This window comes from Orbicella faveolata, unplaced genomic scaffold (genome assembly GCF_042242905.1).
Source record: "Orbicella faveolata isolate gen_17 unplaced genomic scaffold, um_ofav_v1 contig_2, whole genome shotgun sequence".
Lineage (NCBI taxonomy): Eukaryota > Metazoa > Cnidaria > Anthozoa > Scleractinia > Merulinidae > Orbicella > Orbicella faveolata.
Genome location: NW_028301547.1, coordinates 24523796 through 24545175, shown reverse-complemented (window position 1 = coordinate 24545175; position 21380 = coordinate 24523796). Strand labels below are relative to the sequence as shown.

Here is a 21380-nt window from a genome sequence, read left to right as displayed (position 1 = left end):
GCGGGGAAACGACAACTGTAATAATGTATGAGAATAACAACAGCAATACGAATGACAGGCGAGTGGTCCAAGGATAGCAGACCCCCCACCCACCCGATGGCGAGAAACTAACCAAACCATGAAATCAGTCCAATATTTCGGCCGAAATTGCCTTTCCATCCTTGTCCTACTGCACTAATAATTTCTGACTACATTTCGATACATTGTACATGTAGATCTGCCAAGTTTACCTACAGAAATTCCACAATTGCATATCACTGAAAGTTGTGATTGTTCTCTTTTGTATAGATATTGAGCAAGGAAGCTCAGGGAAGCCAACAAGGCTTAGGTAAAGGACTATATGTACCTTAAATGTACCTATGACTTAATTGAAACGGAAGATCATAAAAGTTCAAAACTATATGGCCATAAATTGCTGTAGAAATCTCATGGGAATCAAGTAACCACACACCTGAAGCAGGTTACCTAGGTTTGTCTTTATTCGTACTCCTTCGTATTTTGTAGGTTTGAAAAAATAACTGTTTTTTTTGTTTTTGGTTTTTGCTTTGTTTTACATACAAATCGTTATAATATTATTTCAAATATTCCATAACCTGATGTACTACTGTATGTGCAAGGATGCTCATTTCCAAGCTTGGGCCACCTGTGATGCTACCCATCCAAAGACCATCGCCAGATCTTGATTTTCTTGTCAAGCGACCCCGACACTATGACTTGTTCAGAAGGATGGACATGGCAGCACAACACAGGTCGTGTGTGTCCTGTCAGTTTTCCGACCACTTGGCGGGTCTTAACGTCCCATATATAAAGGTGATTATCCTCAGATCCAGATATCACCCACTTGCCATTTACGGTACTAAAGCAACCCATAACACAGAAGTCTTTGTTTAGGTGCCCTGCAAGTCAGTGCATAGAAAAAACGTAAGAGACAAAATCATTAATTCTCTCACTAGTAAGGACATCTGTTAAAGATTGAAATCTTTGTCTTCTACATGAAACAATACTTAGTGACATCATAGGCATACGGGCACCTTTGGACTTGGGGGAGCAGTGACCTTCTTGCCCGAAAAAATTACGCAATTCAGAACATGTGAATGTTGAAATTGGGATGCATAACGCACTCAAATTGCAATAGCTGGGGAGCTGCAGCCCCCTCCCCCAGCATGTACGATTATGGGTAATATAAATATTGATAAAATTACACTGTTTGGCTGAGACTGAGCAACTTTTGCTTGGAGTTACTAAGAGGTTTGAGCAGGGAATGGGGAGCAGGAATGGCCTGGTGACCCTAGTTTGATTCTGTCCAGGTGCCCTATGTGGATCGAGTTTGTTGTTGGTTCTTGCCTTGCTCCGAGGCTTTTTTCTCCGGGTTCTCCAGTTTTCCTTCCTCCACAAAAACCAACATCTCCAAATAAATTCCAATTAGACCAGGATAAAGGACCCCCATAATATCCAGTTAAGGTTGATGTGGCTTCCTTTCTAAAAAAACTGTAATTCAATTGGGCTTCCACTGTACATGCAAGCCTTAGAAACTGAGGTCTGACCATGTTCCATGAAGTAAAGTCTATGTTTACAATGGATTTGGTTTTGATCTGAAGTTTATATGAAATAATTCATATATATGAACTGCGGTTGAAGATGAAAGTGAAGAATGATCATCGCAGTAAATTTTCCAATTTAAGCAATTGGAAAGAAGAAGCCTGAAAAAATCAGGGCTTCAACGGGATTTGAACCCATGACCACCGTGATACCCATGCGATGCTCTACCAACTGAGCTAGCTCAGTTGGTAGAGCATCGCACCTGTATCGCGGAGGTCACAGATTTGGTTTTGTCCAAATTTGAAATAATTATTTAAGTTATTATGTGGCAAGGCAGTCTTGAAGAAAATACAAGGTTCTTCCTTGGTCAGGGTTGCATCATAAGTCATGGCCCACGGTCAGTCGCTCTTGTATGGACTTCGCTGGGTTCAGTAGTACTGCTATGACATTAGGCCAACACCACTATTGTAGAGCTCATGGGCTCAATTCCCGTTCAAGCCTGAATTTTTTCAGTCTTTAATTTCACAACTGCTTATGTTGTGTGTAATTTAACTGCGATGATAAATCATGCCTTCATATCTTTCGTCGCAGTTCAAATACGGGATCTTTCATATATGCACTTGCAATGGCAAAAGGCATTCTTTAAAAACTATTTTAGACTATATAGCTCTCTGATTTGCTGTTGAAGAATGGCATATTTGTACCTTCATAGGTTTTCACTATCCTTCCTTGTCCTGTCTTATAATCCCACAACCTTATCCTGCTGTCTAGGGTTGACATGAGCAGATATTTTCCATTCGGGGATATCACTGCATGTGATATGGGCAAAGGTGGGTCTTCACTTGTCGAGATCGTTTTTAAACAGCAACCTGACAATACATCCCAGACACAGCACTTGCCGTCATAACTGCAGGATATGACAAGCGTTCCATCCAGGTTAAACTGCACTGCAGTAACTGCACTTCTGTGACCTACTAAAGTTTTGAGGCAGGAACCTGATAAACAGAAAGGCTAACATCAGATTCAGTGTTACCATGCAATTTTGATAAGTGATTAATAACTACTTAATAACCGAGAGTGAGGTCGTTACGGGAAAATCTCAAACTGAGGCCTTGCCGTATTGACCGAGCGATAGCGAGGTCAATACGGTAGGCCGAGGTTTGAGATTTTCCTGTAACGACCAAATGGTCGAGGTTATTAAGTTGTTTATTATATGGCTCATCAATAAAGAGAAAAATCATTCGAGCAGAAGTCGTCAATTTACATCCGGCGATGCGCGCGTTTACCGATTCATTCATCGTCTCAAACCTAGGGCAAAACTACACAGTCAGTGAATTTCACCACTGTATTACGTATTCCGTTAAAAACACTCATTTCTTTACGGAAAAGTCACTGTTACAGCCTCATAAACGTATTTTAGTATCGTGGTACCACAAGTTGATGGTGAAGTTTTTCCGACTTTTGGGGCGAAACGTCAACGCATATAGAAAAGACAGCAAGTGCTTCAAAATTGTCCAAACCAAAGTAAGCTTAACTCGATCTTCGCATTCACTTTCGACAACATATCTTCGCCCTCTTCATTCTGGGATTTATGGATGAACATTTCAAGCCTTGTGAACGTCTGCAGTTATCAGAAACACTGCTACCGACAGAAACCGCCCGATTATTTACATCTGATGATCCTGGAAGCTGATTTACAATTGCTTGTGTCAAAGCGAGGGAATCTATTTGATGAGAACTTTGACGGAGTTCAATACTTCGGTAATTGCTGTGACTAAGATGATAACTTATAAGTTTCTTTGTGGTGTTCTGCTCAGGATGCATGGCAGATCTGCCGATGGTGTTTATTACTTAGCGATTTTAGCTTTACTTAAGACTAGGCAAACTTTGATTGTTTTTCACTAGTGCCCGCCAAGGTTACCGACTGGTAAGTCATCTATATAAATTTTATTAAAGAAATATCTCTAAACTTTTAGCTACTGATATTCTCGTACTGATTTTAATCGGCTTTCATCGCTTCAGTGCGCTTGAATTTTCAGAACCGGGCTCTTCCTAATTTGCATAATCCGTAATCGGCCCGTGGGCATTACGGGAGAATAATGCCCTACAATTCAGTGACAATTAACCAATCAGAGCGCGCGTTATATCGGCCACAAGCCAAAGCCATATAATAAAATTTAATAATTACCACTTCTTGGGTCATTTACTGTCAGTTAGTATTAGAATTGGTATCCAGCAGCCACATCAGAGACCATATTTCATAAAAAGATAAAATGATTAAATAACTTAACTGTGCACCTTCAGATACATCCCAGATCTTAATGCTTTCATCAAATGAGCCTGACACAACCAATGTTGTCTTCATATTGAAGGAGCAACAAAAAGCGTAGTCTTGATGACCAAGAAGTGTTGTAACGCGCGTTTTGTTGGAGAGATCCCATATTCTTACACTAGTGTCATCTGATGCCGAAACAAGAAGTCGGCTTTCTGAATTCCAAGCAACTTCTGAGACTTCTAGCTTGTGTCCTTTCAATGTCCCTTCCAATTTTCCCGCAAAGCTCCATATTTTGATCAGTTTGTCGGCTGACGATGAAGCTATTAATTGTCCATTTGGACTAATTTTAACACATGAAACTCCTTTACGATGAGCTGTAATGGAAATTTCCTCTCGACCATTGAATTTGGGCCTATTGTTGGCCAATTCACCAGTGTCTTCCATGTTGCCATTTAGCCGCCATATTGTCAACTTCCCCACCTCACCATAGAGAGTGAATATTTTGCCGCATGATCTTGAGGCTGTGTGTAAGAGTGGGCAAAATGGCGGCCGTAGCGACCAAACATCAAACGAAATGTTCCAGTTAAAAAATCCTTTTACAACGGCCTGTCCAAAGTAAAAGTCAGTTTGCTGAAAAACAAACGTATCAGGTTGTTCTCTGTTCAAGAAATTCCGTCGACAAAATGGTAAGACCTTCTTTTTTTGGTGGAAACGCAGTTTGTTGTATGGCAACCGACAACAAAATAATTGATTGAACTCGTACAGTCAACAATCCAAACCTGTGCGGTTTCAAAAATCTCGCTTTTATGGTTCATGATCCTGTTTTGGTGGAATCTTACAGATGCTTTCAAGGAAGAAGCCGGCCGTAGGCCCCGGCTCAGGAAATACAGTGTCATCCGCTAAGGACTCGAAAAAGAAAAGGAAATTACCCAAACTGGACGATTTCTTGCAGATGAGGGACTATACCGGAGCGAGCACTTTGTTAGAGGTATTGTCAGTTGTTATCCTTGTGTTACAAGGTAAATGGTGTTTCTATTACCTGGGCCAGGGGAAGGGTGGTTGGGTTTTTTTAGGGGAGTTGCAATCTATTTTGGAAAATAGCTCAAAGAAAATATGTATACTGGTTGGTTTAGGATTGTGTATCTATTACAATTAGATTATGAGCTGGAGATTTCTATCGCTTGATATTTGGTGAGGGCACAGCCCGAGCCAACTATCATGCATAGAAATCGAGAGCGAATAATCTAACTGTTTTAGTATAAATCTACTAGTCTTTCAAAATGTTATTTAAATCCTCCTCACAGACACTTCGAAAATGCAAAGTAGTGGCCGTCATTTTGTTAACAAGCGCAGAATGCTACGCTACTTACCATCTACAACCAGAATAGGTAGTGAGTAGTATAGTCAATCAGTGAACAGCATTCTTGATAGAACGCTAGTGGATTTATGCTAAAACTCGATAGAAACATGGTACTGTACAAGTTTTCTATTTCTTAAATATAAAGGTAACAAGATCTTTGCCTCGTTTTAGTAAACAGCTAGTGGGGGAATTGCATATATGTAGATTAGTGGTCTGATATGATCAGTGATGGTTGACATGCTGGACTTGAGATTGAGGGGTTTGGGTTTGAGCCCAGGGCCAGGTTGTTTGAAAACTGGTTAAAGCTAACCAAGGGTTTAAAGTAATCTGATGTGTTACTTTATATATTATGGAAATGTCTTTCACTGCTCATGTTTTGTATAGTTTGAGATTATTCAATCCCAAAACTGAAGAATAGGCAATATAACCAGAAAACCTCACTGAGACATTTGCAGAACAGAAATCAAAATTCACACTAATCCTTTATTAGCTTAATCAGGCCCGGCCCTGGCTGGGTCATAGCCCATTGGAAAAACGTGAGAGGACTGGGATGAGTGTGTTATATTGATTAGATTGAAAATCTAAACATTTCAACTGAAGTGTTACTGAATGAAAAGCTACCCAGTCAAGTTTGAGAGTTTTTAGTGGAAAATTGTCTAAATGGGAGCCTTGCAAAAGTTGCAAAATTCCATACAAACCCTTACAATTTTGTGGCCTGTCTACCCAATCCATAAAAACTCTCTATTTTAGGTGATATTTGAAGAGCTATTATTTTGCCCTTTTCCTCCTCCAAATACTTCTATTCTTGCTTAAGACTCTCAAATTTAGTTGATCTTTCATTTGAATATCTTAGTTTTTTCAAACAAACGGAAAACAGCCATACTCTTTCCTAGTCCTCTCACATTTTTGCAATGGGCTATTGCATATTTGTGTTCTTGGACAAGATACATGTAATTAATTTTACTCTTCCAGTGCCTCTCTCCAGGTGTGCAAATAGGTAGCGACAATGTTTTTTTTATCCAGGACGGGGGGAGGGGTATAATGTGATAGACTTAACTCATTTTCGTCTACCTAAGAAAATGGGCGTGGAAAAGGTCATAAGGTTATTCATTAATATCTCAGCAAATATTTACAGGAGAATAATCTACTATATCTCATTTAAAAGAGCATAAAAAATACTCTCTTGAAAAAAAAAGTTTTCCTTCATGGAAGCTAGTAGTAATTTTTAAACAATTTAAAGAAATCAAACTTCACAAAAAAAAAGGAAAAAATGTAAAAAAATATTTAAAAAATGTATTTGCACTCCACTGGTCAAATTTGATGTAGAAATAACTAATTTCCTTAATTTATCAGCAAACATATCCCGAAAACAGAGCGAAAAACCATCGAAACCGAAATTTTTTAGAATATTTTTTTTTATCTAATTAAAAATCTCGCATTTCCGTCACCATGGCAACAGCCAGTTGAATATTAACTCGAATCGAGTTACGTGTCTTTTCGAAAAGTGTGTTTACTCAACAAAACGAAGCTTTTTTCCAAAGTTCCTGAGCTCTACGATCCCAAAAACGATTCAAGACACATAATTCAAGAATTATTTGAGATTGCAAACGGAAAAACGGCGGTCCGAAGGGAATTTAGTCGCATTTGAACAACATGCGTGGATTTGAGTAGCACATGGCGAAGGTCATGCAAGCTCACTTACCTAAAATTTTCGCTTCTAATTTCTTGCTAACCGTAAAATTACATTCGTATTTACTTCAAATACCTTTAGGAATGTTGTCCGCTTCCGAAAACATCTTCAGGACGTTGAAATCATGGACATTGCTCGCTCAACAAAACGCCGCCATTTTGACTTAAAATTGGGTGATTTCGCAATGTCGTCATGTAAGCCACATTGAAGCATTCCACGTGAAACTAGCCATGTGCTTAGGTAATTATCTCTAGTTTTATGTCTCCAAATTTCAGGGGAAACGATAATAATCCGATTTTTTTAGAATTTTTTTAGTCATCAATCCTGAAGTATTGAAATTTATAGAGCCGGACAGGGAAGAGTTAAGTCACCCATTCAGGCAGAGTTAGAGCAAATTAAAATACATGCATTCTTTGGATCTCTGGCAATTTGAAACTTGCTTAGGTTTGGATTGCAATCTGCTTTTCTTTGCGACGATCTCTCTGTCTCTTATACACCCTGTGTTTGAACAGATGAAGTGAACTTCTTTGTTTCAGTTTAATCGAAATTCTGGAAAGGCAAGTGAGGAGACAAATCTTTGGATTGCTTACACAGCATTTCATTTGGGAGATTACAAGAAAAGCATGGAGGTAAATTGTAATGAAGTGTGGTTGCTTGTCATGCACAGAGCCAAAGAACAGATTTCCTACAGCATTTTACTGCTGCACATGATGTTTTACAACATACATGTACACTAGACTGAAGAATACCATATGATATAGTTCCACCATACAGATTTTTAGTGCCACACCATTGAACAATGATGCAGAACTTACATGTACTTGAATAGTCTGTCCATACTGAGACGTACATGTATATTTTTTGGTACAAGTTATTTTCCTTTGAGCACATAAGCAATGTGAGCTTGGAGCGAAATTAAACGTCTGTAGACTTCTTTGGAAAAAAGGTCCATGCTTTTTGATCTCCTCCCCATGTCATCACCTTGTCATTATCATCATCACCTTTGTTCCCTATAAAATTAAATCGAGCAACATCTGAAAGGATCAAAATACAAAGCAACAACTGTACAGTGTCACACGTGTGTTGGAGTATGCAGTGTCAAAGTTATTTCACCTTGGACAAAAAGCAAGTGAGGTGGTAAATAGAAACCATCTGACTTCCATATATTATGAAGGTGACATTTTCTGTCTATGCTAGTTTTTGGAAACCATGAACTTGTCATAAAAGATACATTGTATGAAAAGAAAAAAAAGATATATTGTATGAAACGTAACAGACCTCCCATGCAATCTAACATCTGGACAGTTGACGGCACGGTGGCCCCATGGTTAGTGCGCTCAACTCTGGAGTGAATGTTCAGGGTTCAAGCCCTGGCTGGGGACATTGTGTTGTGTTCTTGGGCAAGACACTTTATTCTGACAGTGCCTCTCTCCACCCAGGAGTATAAATGGGTACTGGCGAATTTAATGCTGGGAGTAACCCTGCGATGGACTAGCATCCCATCCAGGGGGGAGTAGAAACACTCTTAGTCGCTTCATGCCACTGAAACCATGATAAGCTCCAGCCTAATGGGCCATTTGGCTCGTATGTAGACTTAACCTACCTTACCTACCAAGTAGATATTGGAAAATGTCTCATGACTAAATAACAAGTTATTTTTCTCCTGTCATCAACTTGTCAAATTTTTGTTACTACTGACATTTTTTAGGAATACTTGGCACTGACCAAAAGTGAAGCTTGCCATCCAGATGTTTGGGTTAATTTGGCTTGCTGTTATTTTTTCCTTGGAATGTACAAGGAGGGTGATGAGATGGCTTTGAAAGGTGAGTCTCCAAACTGCATGTAGCAGGTTATGCAAGGGCAAGTGGTGAGCACTGAACATCCTTTGGTTTATATTTTTTGAAAGGTTAATATTAATTACGTACTACTACATGTACTAAGGTAAAAAGAATAACTATTTCTAACGGCCTTTCTAATAATTTAAAATGTTTAACACTTACTGTCTAGCAATTTTTCACTCATCTGGCCAGCAGCCTTGCAAATTTATTGGAACAAAAGGTAGACTGCGAGCAGTCTCTCTTTCGCTCGAAAATCTGTGGGGAAGAACGCAAATCAAGTGAACGTGTGAGCGTGACTGCGAGCGTGTACGCATGTGATGCTCGCACGCTCAATGTTGTTTTGTGTTCTTCGTTACATTCTTCCCCACGGATTTGCGAGCAAAAGAGAGACTGCTCCCAGTCTTAACAAAAGGAAGTGTTAACTAACATTAAAAATAGTTCAACTGCCTCATGATTGGTTTAGGACGCCAACATGGCTGGCACCAGTTCATTGTTTTGGGACATCAATACAACTGTATGCCAGTGCAGCCTGGGATACTATAATAATGATAAAATAACATAAAAATCTTTATTTATCCTCATAAAAAAAAACAACAACAACAACCGATCAGCTGAACTAAGAGAGCAGCTGGTATAAACTGGTGATAAGCAATATAAAATATATCAATCTAAAAATACATAATTTCACACAATAATATCAGAATAATATTAAAAATCAGAAATATATGTACACCTGCTAACAAGCAGTACAGTTATGTTCCTTGAGATCTACATCTTAAAAATACTTACTAAAAACCTTATTTTTAAAGCTAAAAACAGTGCTGAGTTCCCTTAACTCTTTGGGAAGATCATTCCAGTCCTTTGCAGCAGCATGCTTAAATGAAGATTGTCCCATTGCTGAAGACATAGTTTCCCCTAAATCTAATAACTAAGGTAGTATCCCTTAAAGATCTACTATATGCTTGTACTTTCCCTTAATTTGTGGATTTGTCATGGCTTAGGTGTTTAATATTATTTAGCTCCCATATCGGCCAACTAAGCTCAGTTAATAAGATGTTTTTTATATGGCGCAAACAAGAACAATTTAATTCGTTTAATGTAACTGGTTTGTACCTACTAACTGACATTTTCATGTGAACGGCAATGAGCTCAATTTAATTCCGCCAAAGTTTGCTCGTCCTCTTTACTTTTTTTTTCTCATCAGGCTTTTTGGCACTTCCATAAATAAATATTGTTAGATGAAAATAGTCAGTGATTTTGCATTTTAGTTTGCAACTTTTTCACTGCAAAACATTAACAGTCCAGATGCCAGTCTAGATGGAAAAATCTAGACCGCTTTTAATATCAATTTCAGCCAATCAAATTTGTGAATTTGGTAGTTCCCAGTCCTTGTGAGACTGAGCCATATAATAATAGCAAGTATTAATTATATTTATTTAATAAATTACTAACAAAGTTGATGACACAAAAACTTGTTTTGATCAGGTCCAAAGAGCAGACTTCAAAACAGATTGCTGTTTCACCTTTCCCACAAGGTATTAGATCTGGAAAACCAGTATTTAACTTCTAAGAACATGATTGAAGATGTTGTTTAGTGTCTGAATATCATTGTTAGAGATGCTGACCTAAGAAAATCAAAATCCAATTTTACCTTCTCTTGACCCCCCCCCCCCCCCCAAAAAAAACAAACAAACAAACAAACAGTTTTCCCTAGAAAATGCTAAAAATCTGCAAAAATAGTCTGAAAATGTAATTTTAGCACTTTCCTTCATATCTGGGTGAATTGGTGACCTGTACAGGAGAGTAGGAAGTTCGGTCTGTATCCAGGAGAGTTGGCATAGATGCAATAATGTGTAATCAGTAGTCAACAGATTAAGATTGTTACTCATGCATGAATTGTGAACTGATCCACAGTTTAATGATGAGAAGAGGCTCATGACCCATCATCAGGCCCTTCAGGATATTATCGAGGACCAGGTATGTGATTAATTTAATTTAAATAGTTATTAAAAGTATTTAATAGATTGTTAACTGTGTCCTGGTTACATGTATTTAAACTGTTGCAATTATCTACTGGTAGTCTATCCACAGACCCTCTACCACTATATGTTTTCTTGAGTTTGTTGAGATTGCAAGCAAAATATTAACCTTGAGGGATATGGACAAGCCAAAACACAATGGGGTAGGCCTGAGGAAAGACTTCATAGTCGCTCTTGCACAATCAAAGGAAAATAACTCACAGAAAAACCAATTGTAGACCTGTGGATAGACTACAATTGCTAGTCTTGGTCAACAAAACAATCTTTTCATTCAAAGTACAATATTTGAATGTTTGATTGACTAGTTTCAGTCTGAACTTTGTTTATGAATATTTACTGATATTTATTGTGGAATCTTGATCAGCCTTTTGTTCAGACCCAGAAACATTTTAAACTGCTAATTACAACATAAGCACAGGCAGCCCAAGCTCAAACTGCCAGTCAACAGACATGATACACTGTAGTAATAACATCAGAGTTTGTATGGGGGTATGGTAATTATCTATGATTTGTTTAGGGAACCAGGAATACTAAAAAAAATTTGAACCAAAAATGCGTGAGGTACGGTGTGTTACTTGCTGTGATATTTGTCTACTGTGCTGATTTTAGGTGATTTTAGCCAGTTAATGCCTCTTAGCTTAGTATAGTCCTTTCAGGGGGGATTATTCAATTATTCCCTGTCTGAATTTCTACTGTTTTATGTTGCGATTTTGAAAGTCGATATTTCACAGATGGAATTTCAACACAATTCTTGTTGTTTATTGACAATTTGCCACTACTTTTGATTCTCAGTATTTATGAAATAACTTAATAGGGTCTTGAAATGAATTGATTGCTGATTCTATGTAACAGTTGTACCATTAATGATTTAATAATTCTTTGGATTTGGATAGTTGAGCTTGGCATCTATTCACTACCTGAGAAGTCATTACCAAGAAGCTATTGACATCTACAAGAGGATTCTTCTTGACAACAGGTACAGTGTACATGTAGTATTTATTTAGTATCAATAGTGTGTGAGTTATAAACTGTATGTGGTTTAAAAAAGAATAGTAAAATAAAATATTAAGAAAGTATTAAATTAATGTTAGACAAGTATACATACATGACATTTTGGCATCATCTTGTCACCAATTTATCAAATGCAAATTTTAATATCTTACACAGACCAAAAAAAATAACCTTATTTACACAAGCTGACTCCATTTGTGCAAAACTGTTAATTTATCACCTTGAGGTTATATTAAGCGATCAAGTCTTCTGGTGGTGAATTTGTTGAAAAACTACAGTAACTATTACAATGAACTAGTTGTATTACATCAAAGTCCACTGTCATTCACTGTTTTGTTGTGACCATTGTCATTGTCATTAGGGATTACCTGGCTTTAAATGTGTATGTTGCACTGTGCTACTACAAGCTGGACTATTATGATGTCTCCCAGGCAAGTATTTAATTTAATTTTTTTGTTCTTCTCTGAGTCAAATCTTGTACCAATAAATATAACTCAAGGTGGTGCAGGTATTTTTGGATTGTGATAGCACAAAGGTGTGTAAATCAAATTGCAGTGAAAACGAGATGTGGTCAGTTTTATTTTTCATTGGAAAAAAAAAAAGAATTTTTACCTACAATAACAACATATGATTTACTTTTATTACCAATACATGCACAAGTAATGTCATGTGATTTTGTAATGCAAATTTTTATTTGATATTTTCATACAGGAAGTCTTAGCAGTTTATCTGCAACATTATCCTGACAGGTAACTGTTTAACTTAGTAATAGTTGTGGTGTTGAACTTTAATTTGAGTTGAGTTTCAAAAGAGTTAAGATACAGTATTGGTATTTCATATTAATAGTGATGGTGAGTTTCACATGTTATGATAATAACAAAAAAACATGATTGAAATGCCTCTTGATTTCCTTGTTTTCAATTTTTTTATAAGTTTTAATTACATACAGCTATTTTGACTGAACTGTGTTTTCTTTTTATGATAGTGCAATTGCTGTAAACTTGAAAGCTTGCAACCACTTTAGACTGTATAATGGGAAAGCAGCTGAGGTGAGATTTGCCTCTGTCTGTCTGTCTGTTCTGTCTATTTGTCTGTCTGTCTCTCTGTCTGTCTGTCTGTCTGTCTGTCTGTCCTGTCTATTTGCTTGTCTGTCCAACCATGTGTCTTGATATTATATTAGTTAGAAGCACTTTAACTTTTTGGCTTCTTTTGTTTCTTTCTCAGGCAGAGCTGAAGACACTACAGGAGACAGCAAGTCCTTCTTTCAGTTTTGCCAATGATCTCATCAAACACAATCTGGTGAGCAATGTCAAACACTTTTCTCTGTCGTGGGAAATGTCTTTAACTAATAAAATGTCATGATGTACACATACAGTATAATCAAAGTCTTTGAAGAGTGACCTTAACCAGTTTACCCAACTGTCTGGCCAACTGCATGTAATGGCTTTTGATTTACTTCTGCTTCATTGTGTAAACGAATGATATACAATGGCCACACATGTACATGTCATATGTATATGATTGATTTACGAATTATGTTGGATGACACGATGTGTCTTATTATTTAGTGACTGATTATGCTGTTTTCTGTTCCGTTAGGTGGTGTTTAGAGGAGGTGAGGGAGCCTTACAAGTTTTACCACCTCTGGTTGATGTTATTCCAGAAGCCCGCCTTAATCTGGTAAGTACTTGATAACTCCCAAGTGCATCATCTGACAGCAAGTTTATTCAAATTATGCAAAAATTGTTAAGTTCAAATTATTAAAGACTGTTGATATTAGTAAATTAAATTGATTAAACCAGTTTTTGTTTCAATTTGCAGGTTATTTATTACTTGAGACAAGGTATGGAATCTGATATGATAAATTTTGCTCATGTCTGGTTAAATAATAGTAATATGATTCATAATGATAATAACAATGGACCTTTTTACCAATGTTGCACACTATCAATAATTATTTATAGCTTTCATATAACCAAAAAAAGCAGCTCCATAGATCAATTTATCATGCCGAATTTAGAAAATATGTGAAGTTTCATAAAAATCTGTTGCAAACTCGTGAAAACATGTGACCCCAAACTTGCCAATTTTTACAAAGAAATGTATTGCGTTGCCCCCGGCATATATTCTTTGTAAAAATGAGCAAGTTTGGGGTCCCATATTTTCATGAGTTTGCAACAAATTCTCTTGAAACTTCACATAAATGTTTACTCAATTCAGCATGATAAATCAAGCGGTGAGGCTTTTTTTGTTTGAATTAAAAAATTGTTAAAGCATGACATTGGTAGAAAGGTCCATTATCTTCTTCCTCATGCAAAAAGTGTCAAATCTTGTTACCTGGTTTTCAAGAGTCATCTTGCTCATGAGCAAGGTCAAATAAATTATATTGGTGGTTTGAAGTAAATTAATGATTACGATTAACATTTTTTGTACAACCAGGGATTAGTTTGATTGTTAAAGAGCACTAAGCTGTTTACTCACAGGAGGGTCTTTTAAGACTATCTCTGCTTTTCTGAAGAAAGTTATAGAAGGCAGAACACACAGAACACTTATGTTTTTATTAAATCATGACTTATTGAATTTCTTGTTTTATCAGATGATGTTGTGGAAGCCTACAATCTTATCAAAGATCTGGAACCAACAACTCCTCAGGTAACCATTGATCATCATTTATGATCAAGCTTGAGTAGTGCTTTTCTTAGGAAGATAAATTAACTGTATACATTGGAAGTTCTACAAGAAGGGCTACCCCACAACTTTGGCCTCGCCTTTGATATGTTCCTCATTTTTCAGACAACAAAGGCCGTGTCTTCACTTGCCAACCCTTCTTGTCTCAAGTACCTCTGGATCTGGCATTGACTGATACTGGTTGTCATTATTTTAACTCTAAGGGTTTGTAGACAGTTGTCTTAGTAATACACGTTATTCCCTTACATTGCAGGAATACATTCTTAAGGGTGTGGTCAATGCAGCTTTGGGACAGGAACAGGGCTCTGTAAGTTGCCTCATGCAAGTCTTGTTGAACTGATTTTATTGCGTTTTGTGTGATGCATCTGGATTGATTGATTAGACTGCTTGACGTATGCTTAGTTCCTTCCTTTCAAACTTCCAAGGTTTCTGTGCAGTCACATTTCAGAAATAGAAAACGTATACTGGGTACTTACCATTTACATGGGAAAACTGGAAATTCAAATGGTTCACGCCATTCCGTTTGGGAAGCTTCAGAAAATATGGGCTGTGATTTGAGGTGATGCTATTTTTCTACTCTTTTAAGTCTCTCTAGCTGATGTGGATACAGTTTATAGCGATTCCCTCTCCCACAACTTCGCATTCAACTGTTTAATGTTTTTGCCTGAAATTTCCAACCAGATGGTTTCTGTAAATGGTAAGCACCCACTGTCTTTCTATCGAGTTGGGGAAACACTCGCCTGTTGGCTCTCGTTATCCCAAACTTTCACAAGTGTTTCCATTAAACAATTACATTATGAGCTTGAGATTTCTATCGCATGATAGTTGACGATCATGCATTGAAATCTCAAGCTTATAATCGATTTGTTTAAGGTGGCTCCCTAGAGTATTTAAGAACACCCTCCCCATAGAGCACGAGTTAGAAGAGGAAACTTAGTTAATTTCTCTTAAAGTTTTCTCTGTAGAGATTTACCAGTATGCATACTGTTAAAATAAGGCTTATTTTTTTGGTTGTCAGTTTTTGGATTAAGGCTGTTACCATGGCAACATCTCATCTAATGACAGGCAGATATGTTCCTCATTTTGGCCTAAACTCCTTAATATTTATACTTTCCCTCGCTGAAATTTTTTCATACTTTGCCACATCATGGAAATGATATTGCCTGATATTTTAAATTGGTAAAAAGTCAAGGTTGTTCAGACGGTTTTTCCAATAATTTTATCCTGTAATTTGTCATTCTTCTAAATCAGCTGTCTAAATATGTTAGATTAGCTCTGACAGATTTTAACAATAATAGGGTATTTTATAGGCATTGTATGTAGTTACAACTGAGCCAAATTTAAAAATAATTCACCGAAGGAAACGCGAGAAAATTCACTGTCAGTTTTGCTTTTTGTGCCCATGTTGACGTAATAAAAACCGAAAAACACTGACGTTTTCCTTGAGCGTGCGCAGATAAACTTGAGCTTTCGTCTCATGCGCGCGTCAATCATAAAACTATCGGGAGCCACCTTGATAGAAACACGATTTTAAACCAATCAGCGCGCGTATTTTCGTTGGGCTATTTTCTAATACATATTGGATAAATTTATTGATTGTGAGGAAGTTTACTAGATGGCCATCATCCTAGAAATACCACAAGTGATGATGACACTCTGAGCCATTCTCATGAAGTATTCAGTGCTGAAAGTAATTCCACCAGCATGCAGCTGTATAATCACAAACCTTATTTTGTTTTATTGTTTTAGAGAGAACACTTAAAGATCGCTCAACAGTACTTCCAGCTGGTGGGAGGATCAGCCAGCGAGTGTGGTTAGTTTTTTTGTAGCCCGTTTTTGCTTTTTGTTAGTTTCTAGCAATTGCCCTTCTGCAGGATGTTTTCCTTGCTGCGATGAGCAGTTGCCTAGTGGATTATAGATTTTGCTATGTCAAGTAAGATTTTCTCTATTTTGGCGTGTTGATTAGCTATAGACTAATAGTGTACTCGTTTTCTACAGTAAGTGTGGTCAAAAAAAGGTCAAGGCTTCATACGAGCCAAGTGGCCCATCAGGCCGGCACTCTGCAGTATGAAGTGACTAGGAATATTTCTACTCATCCCTGGGTGGGATGCTAGCCCATGTTCGCCAGTACCATGGGTGGAGAAAGGCACTGTGAGAGTTCAGTGTCTTGCCCGAGAACACAACACAATGCCACCGGCCATGACTTGAACCCGGACCGCTCGATCCGGAGACGAGCGCACTAACTATGAGGCCATCGCGCCTCCTTAAGTTTTGAGTGATTGTCGATAATTGCGTGCTGGTATATTTCATCATAGATACCATCCCAGGAAGACAGTGCATGGCATCTTGTTTTTTTCTCTTGAAACAATTTGAAGATGTTCTTATTTACCTTAACTCCATTAAGGTAAGAGTCATAGGAGGCCATTGGTTCAAGTGAGGACTGTGTCTTCTTTTTTAAGTCTCTCTTTTTTCCTCCCAAATGGTAGCGGCCGGGCGCTTAATTCTCGAGCAAGGAGTCGCAAAGTCACAAGAGTCGCTTGGGCGAGAGTTGCGAGAGTTATGTGGGCGAGAGTCGCGCGAGTCGCGTGGTAAGGGAATCACCACCGACATCCACGCGATTCTCGCGGATCGCAGTTACTCCTTGTGATCGTTATGTTAAGGCGCCGTCGGTGGAGAATGTGTGTTATTTTGGACTCAAATTATTTCTATAACGTTACAGTTCGTTTTACAAAACTGTTGTTTAAAGTTTTCCGAAGCTCGTTTACTTCACAAAATTCCCATGGTGATACAGATGCTCCCAGACTAACGAAGTTCCTAACGAATTCGAAGTTCGCGTTTCAAACTTCGGAAATTTCAACGAACTTTCGAAACTGTTTGTCAAAACTTTGCAAAGTTATGTGAAACACACTGTAAGAGAACGGTCGACGGAACAGCTTGGAACGTTCTGTTCTTCATTTTGTTGGAGTGGTTTTCATCTGAGTGTCGAAAAGTAATTCGTTTTACATCACTACGTAACACGATTGGCGTAAAAAAAACTCGCGCCCGCTTTCTCGTCCAATCAGGAGTCAAGCCAAAACCAATCGCAACTCGTTCGCACACGTTTCCCCGCGCTTTGTGTAAGCTACATGTAATTCGAGTTTTGGTTGGTTCACTGGATTTTCTGCGTCCTCTGTGATAGGCTAGTGATTACTTTGGTTTTGGTATAGACAATGCATTTTAGTCTGTGATCTATGGTTTCGCGACTAGAATGAGGCCTCGTCCACAGTACGCCCGAAGAATTTGAAAACGCAACATCCACCGGTCATTTTGGATTTGTGTTTGAGGAAAACTTGGCCATGGAAGTCGTGACTTCATCGTTTTCGAAAAGCATCGTTTTCAAAACGTTTTCCGTCCACACGAAAACGAAAAGCTGGCATTTCCAAATTCCTCCAGTTTGAAGAGCGTTTTTGAAAAGCTCCGTTTCCGTGACGGATTAGTGTGGACGGTAGGCCTAACCGGAGAAATAAAGCTGCGTTTTCAAATTTCTCCGGCCTAGTGTGCACGCTGCCCGAGTGTTCCGTTTGTGAACATATCACATGGCCCGCGTTTCTGACTACGTTACTTCAACCTTTTGCGAGCGATAGTTTTAAAATGTCTCTGTTGTATTTTTGTATGGCAGAGTTACTTTTACAATGACGATACGTTTAATTTCAACTACGCTCAAGCCAAGGCGGCAGTTGGAAATTACAAAGAAGCTGAGGAGGTTGGTTATCATTTCAGTATGTTTACAGTAATTAAATAATTCATTTTTTACTCCAACCTGGAATACATTTTCCCCCGAAAATCCGTGGCAAAAGTTAAGGTAATCTATTCTTGAAATAAGTTGTACTATAGCAAGAGAAAGTCGGTCTCTATCTTGACTGTCACAGCCCTCTATTTCCTCGCGCGCGGGTAGGATCGAGAGAGAACTGGACGCCGGTGCAAAACGGGAGACTTGACAGGGTAGGGGGTAAGCGCTCGCTTTTTCCTTCGCGTGCGTTGAAAAATAGAGAGGCCGTGCGCATGAACAGTCTGGTCTCTCAGCAGCTATTTGTTTCCCTGTTTTTGTTTTTCCTTAGATTTTTCTGCTGATTCAGTCGGAGAAAATTAAGAATGACTACACGTACCTAAGCTGGCTGGCGCGATGCTGTAAGTGATATAAAGTGATATAACAACATAGTGGTTCGGTATTGGAGTCAGTAGTATTTTTAAATACAAACACGGGAGGCCGACTCGATAACCAGCCGCTGTTCGGGAACGGTGGTCGCGCTCCTTCCCCGAAGGCGAGAAACGAAGACCGGACCCAGCGGCGGAAATCGAGCCAACACGTGAGGCCGAAATGAAACTACCTGGACAAGGTCAACGAAAATCGAGGATTGAACTTAGATTATTCCATCTTAACTCTTCCATCTTTTTCTGTAACTGTTCTAATCTGAATTAATGTCTGAGTTTTTTCTTTAGAAAGGGATCCTAACCGCTACCATCCTTTAAAAGGGCGTTTAGTTTACACATGTTTGATCAACTTCTATTATGTAGTGTTATTTGTCCGCGATCACTTATTGCCCTGAATTCTGGTGAATTTTTCAGACATCATGAGCCATAAAGCCCGGCCGGCATGGGAACTGTACCTCAAGATGGAGACATCCGGCGAATCTTTCAGTTTGCTGCAGCTTATTGCAAACGACTGTTATAAGGTCAGTTGTAAGATTCGATAAATGACAGGTGCCAATTAGAAGTAAGCGTGACGATGATTAATATTCTCCAATTTATTTTCTACGAAAATCCCGGTTGAGGATGGAAATACTTATCGCGTTCTACGTAGCGGCTCCCTTTGAAGCGGTGCACAAGAACGAGAAGCGGGTGCGTTTGACCAGATGGTCAAACATCGAGATCTCAAATCTCGCATGGCTTCGCTCAAGAATTGCAGTGAGAGCAAACGTTAACTTGGATAAACAGAGGGAGCTTTTTTTCTTGCTACTATACAACTATGGGTTAAAGAGTTTTGTTTTCAATTTAGTAAATCTTATGCGTGCAGTACGTTGTATCAAACGTAACCTGATGTCCTTTTTCCGCAGATGGGTCAGTTTTACTATGCTGCTAAAGCCTTTGATGTGTTGGAGAGACTGGACCCTAACCCGGAGTACTGGGAAGGAAAGAGAGGGGCCTGCGTCGGAATCTTTCAGCAAATCATCGCTGGTCACGAGCCAAGGTTGGACTTATCGCATCACCGCACTCATGCCCCCGGGGCTCTCCCATAAATTTCGGATAGGTGTAGGCCGCGAAGGGTCTTAAACCCGGACCCTGTTTGAGGGTCGAGAACCGCAAATACCATACCCTATCCCCCGGCAAACCTATATTGTATGGGGCAGTCCAAAGGAAGCGTGTTCGACAATAAGAACAAGAAAATAGTAACCTTGCGCTGTTTAAATGAAACACTTTCAAAACTTTCGCGTTTGTGACGTACTGATTATCAGAATCAAAACGTTGACATTTCCCGCGTACTTCTTACCGTCACCCCCCACTTTTCCGGGCATTTTACTTCAGAGGTTGAAGTCGGTGTAGCAAATAAAGGAGCTCACTCACGGTATTTTGAGTTTTTTTGGCCAGTACAAAATTACCTTTGAATTGAAGGAAACTTGAAAATAAAAGTTAACAAAGATAGACAAACAACAATTATAAAATAACTGAGATACTACGCGCGCTCTCATTGGTCGATAGGTGTGTTTATGTAAACACGGTTGTGACGTTTTAGATTCGCGCGTATTTTTGAGAATTATTTTATAAAAGCAATAGAGCACTTTTTCCGTGTTTACATAGCCTCATCTAAACACGAAGAGGGTTGGGAGAATTCGAGAAATTCGAGTGGTTGCATTAGGATAAAATAATGTGATGTGACAGTTTTTTCTATTCTTTTCTCAGGGAGACGTTAAGAGACGTTCTGCAAATTCTTCGTAACACAGGAAATCCTCAAGTCGAGTACATCATCCGCAATATGAAGAAATGGGCAAAGGAGAACAGAATACCTGTTTCATGATCCCTTCAAAACTGACCTATGTACATTTGAAGCATATCCTTGCATTGCATTTTACACGCGCGTGTTTTTCTTTTCCAAATGGCGTTTGTCTTTAACGCTCAGAGACCTGTTGCAGAGTCGTAGTCGCAGATAAGAGAACTTCTCTGTTAAGTTCCATTTTGGTTGGAACCCTTTCCCGTAACGATAAGAACTAATTAAACAACCCAGTCCAGGTCTGCGGGGCAACATAGCAAGTTAAATGACAGCTTGATCGCCAAATTTTAGCTTGTTTTCCAGACGGTCCGAGTTCATCGATGAAACCCCCCCTGGGATAGGTAGTGAGTGAAATGGTAGAGAGCAAGAGCGAGCCAGTGACCTCGAACCGTCTGAGTAACGTACTACACAGATGTTTGTACAAATAAAATTTGTAAATATTAAACGGTATTTGTCACGTTCAAAGGTGTGTGGCACTGGTTTTCTTATGCAGTACACATGCAGTATAATCACATTCACCAAAACAAATGAATTAACGTAGGTGTAGGTTGAACCAATACGATTCTGCTTCGTCATTCTAGTGTAGCCTGCATAGCAAGCGTTCCCGTACGAGGAGCTTTTTCTGCATTCTGGCCGCGCGCAAATTGGAGCGAAACCCCTTCCCCCTCCCCCATGATCTCAATGTTTTTCTTTGACGCAGAGGGCAACTTTTTATCAGTCCCGAATAAGTGGGCGGAAAGGACGGCTATAACAAGAGACTGGAGGCCGCTACTATATCTGACATTTTGTAGTTACATTGATATCTTTCTTTATAAGGAAAAATCAGGGAACTTTGAAAACGGATGTCAGTGGGATCCGTGTGTTGACTTACGATGCCTTGACTTTGAACTTGACGTAAGAAATACTTCCCCCAAC

The 21380-nt window shown here is 38.8% G+C and overlaps 2 protein-coding genes across 2 annotated transcripts; one reads left to right on the top strand and one right to left on the bottom strand.

The window, feature by feature from the left end:
• Nucleotides 1-456: 456 nt before the first annotated feature.
• LOC110060224 (uncharacterized) lies at nt 457-4258 on the bottom strand. Its single transcript, XM_020766972.2, has 3 exons — nt 3838-4258; nt 2244-2534; nt 457-896 (listed from the first exon to the last, which is right to left on the bottom strand). The coding sequence occupies exons 1-3, from the start codon at nt 4256-4258 to the stop codon at nt 652-654; spliced, it is 957 nt and encodes a 318-aa protein (XP_020622631.1). The 3' UTR covers nt 457-651.
• A 101-nt stretch (nt 4259-4359) lies between these two features.
• LOC110060221 (intraflagellar transport protein 56-like) lies at nt 4360-20930 on the top strand. The gene is made up of 22 exons (XM_089288975.1): nt 4360-4500; nt 4656-4802; nt 7401-7493; nt 8573-8687; nt 10188-10237; nt 10617-10679; nt 11635-11717; nt 12114-12183; nt 12464-12501; nt 12738-12801; nt 12977-13051; nt 13352-13432; nt 13574-13595; nt 14349-14404; nt 14694-14747; nt 16190-16253; nt 16756-16844; nt 18099-18182; nt 18538-18607; nt 19046-19152; nt 19534-19667; nt 20378-20930. The coding sequence occupies exons 1-22, from the start codon at nt 4498-4500 to the stop codon at nt 20490-20492; spliced, it is 1677 nt and encodes a 558-aa protein (XP_089145101.1). The 5' UTR covers nt 4360-4497; the 3' UTR covers nt 20493-20930.
• Nucleotides 20931-21380: the final 450 nt, after the last annotated feature.

What these genes read in the sequence shown, in the direction of transcription:
- LOC110060224 (XM_020766972.2), bottom strand. Translation starts at nt 4,258, where the DNA reads ATGGAAGACACTGGTGAATTGGCCAACAATAGGCCCAAATTCAATGGT. An exon ending in GATCTGGGATGTATCTGAAG is followed by an intron (nt 2,535 to 3,837) that starts GTGCACAGTTAA and finishes TCTGTTTATCAG; the next exon opens with GTTCCTGCCTCAAAACTTTA. An exon ending in GATAGTGAAAACCTATGAAG is followed by an intron (nt 897 to 2,243) that starts GTACAAATATGC and finishes ACTGACTTGCAG; the next exon opens with GGCACCTAAACAAAGACTTC.
- LOC110060221 (XM_089288975.1), top strand. An exon ending in TGATGAGATGGCTTTGAAAG is followed by an intron (nt 8,688 to 10,187) that starts GTGAGTCTCCAA and finishes TGTTTTGATCAG; the next exon opens with GTCCAAAGAGCAGACTTCAA. An exon ending in ATTACAAAGAAGCTGAGGAG is followed by an intron (nt 18,183 to 18,537) that starts GTTGGTTATCAT and finishes GTTTTTCCTTAG; the next exon opens with ATTTTTCTGCTGATTCAGTC.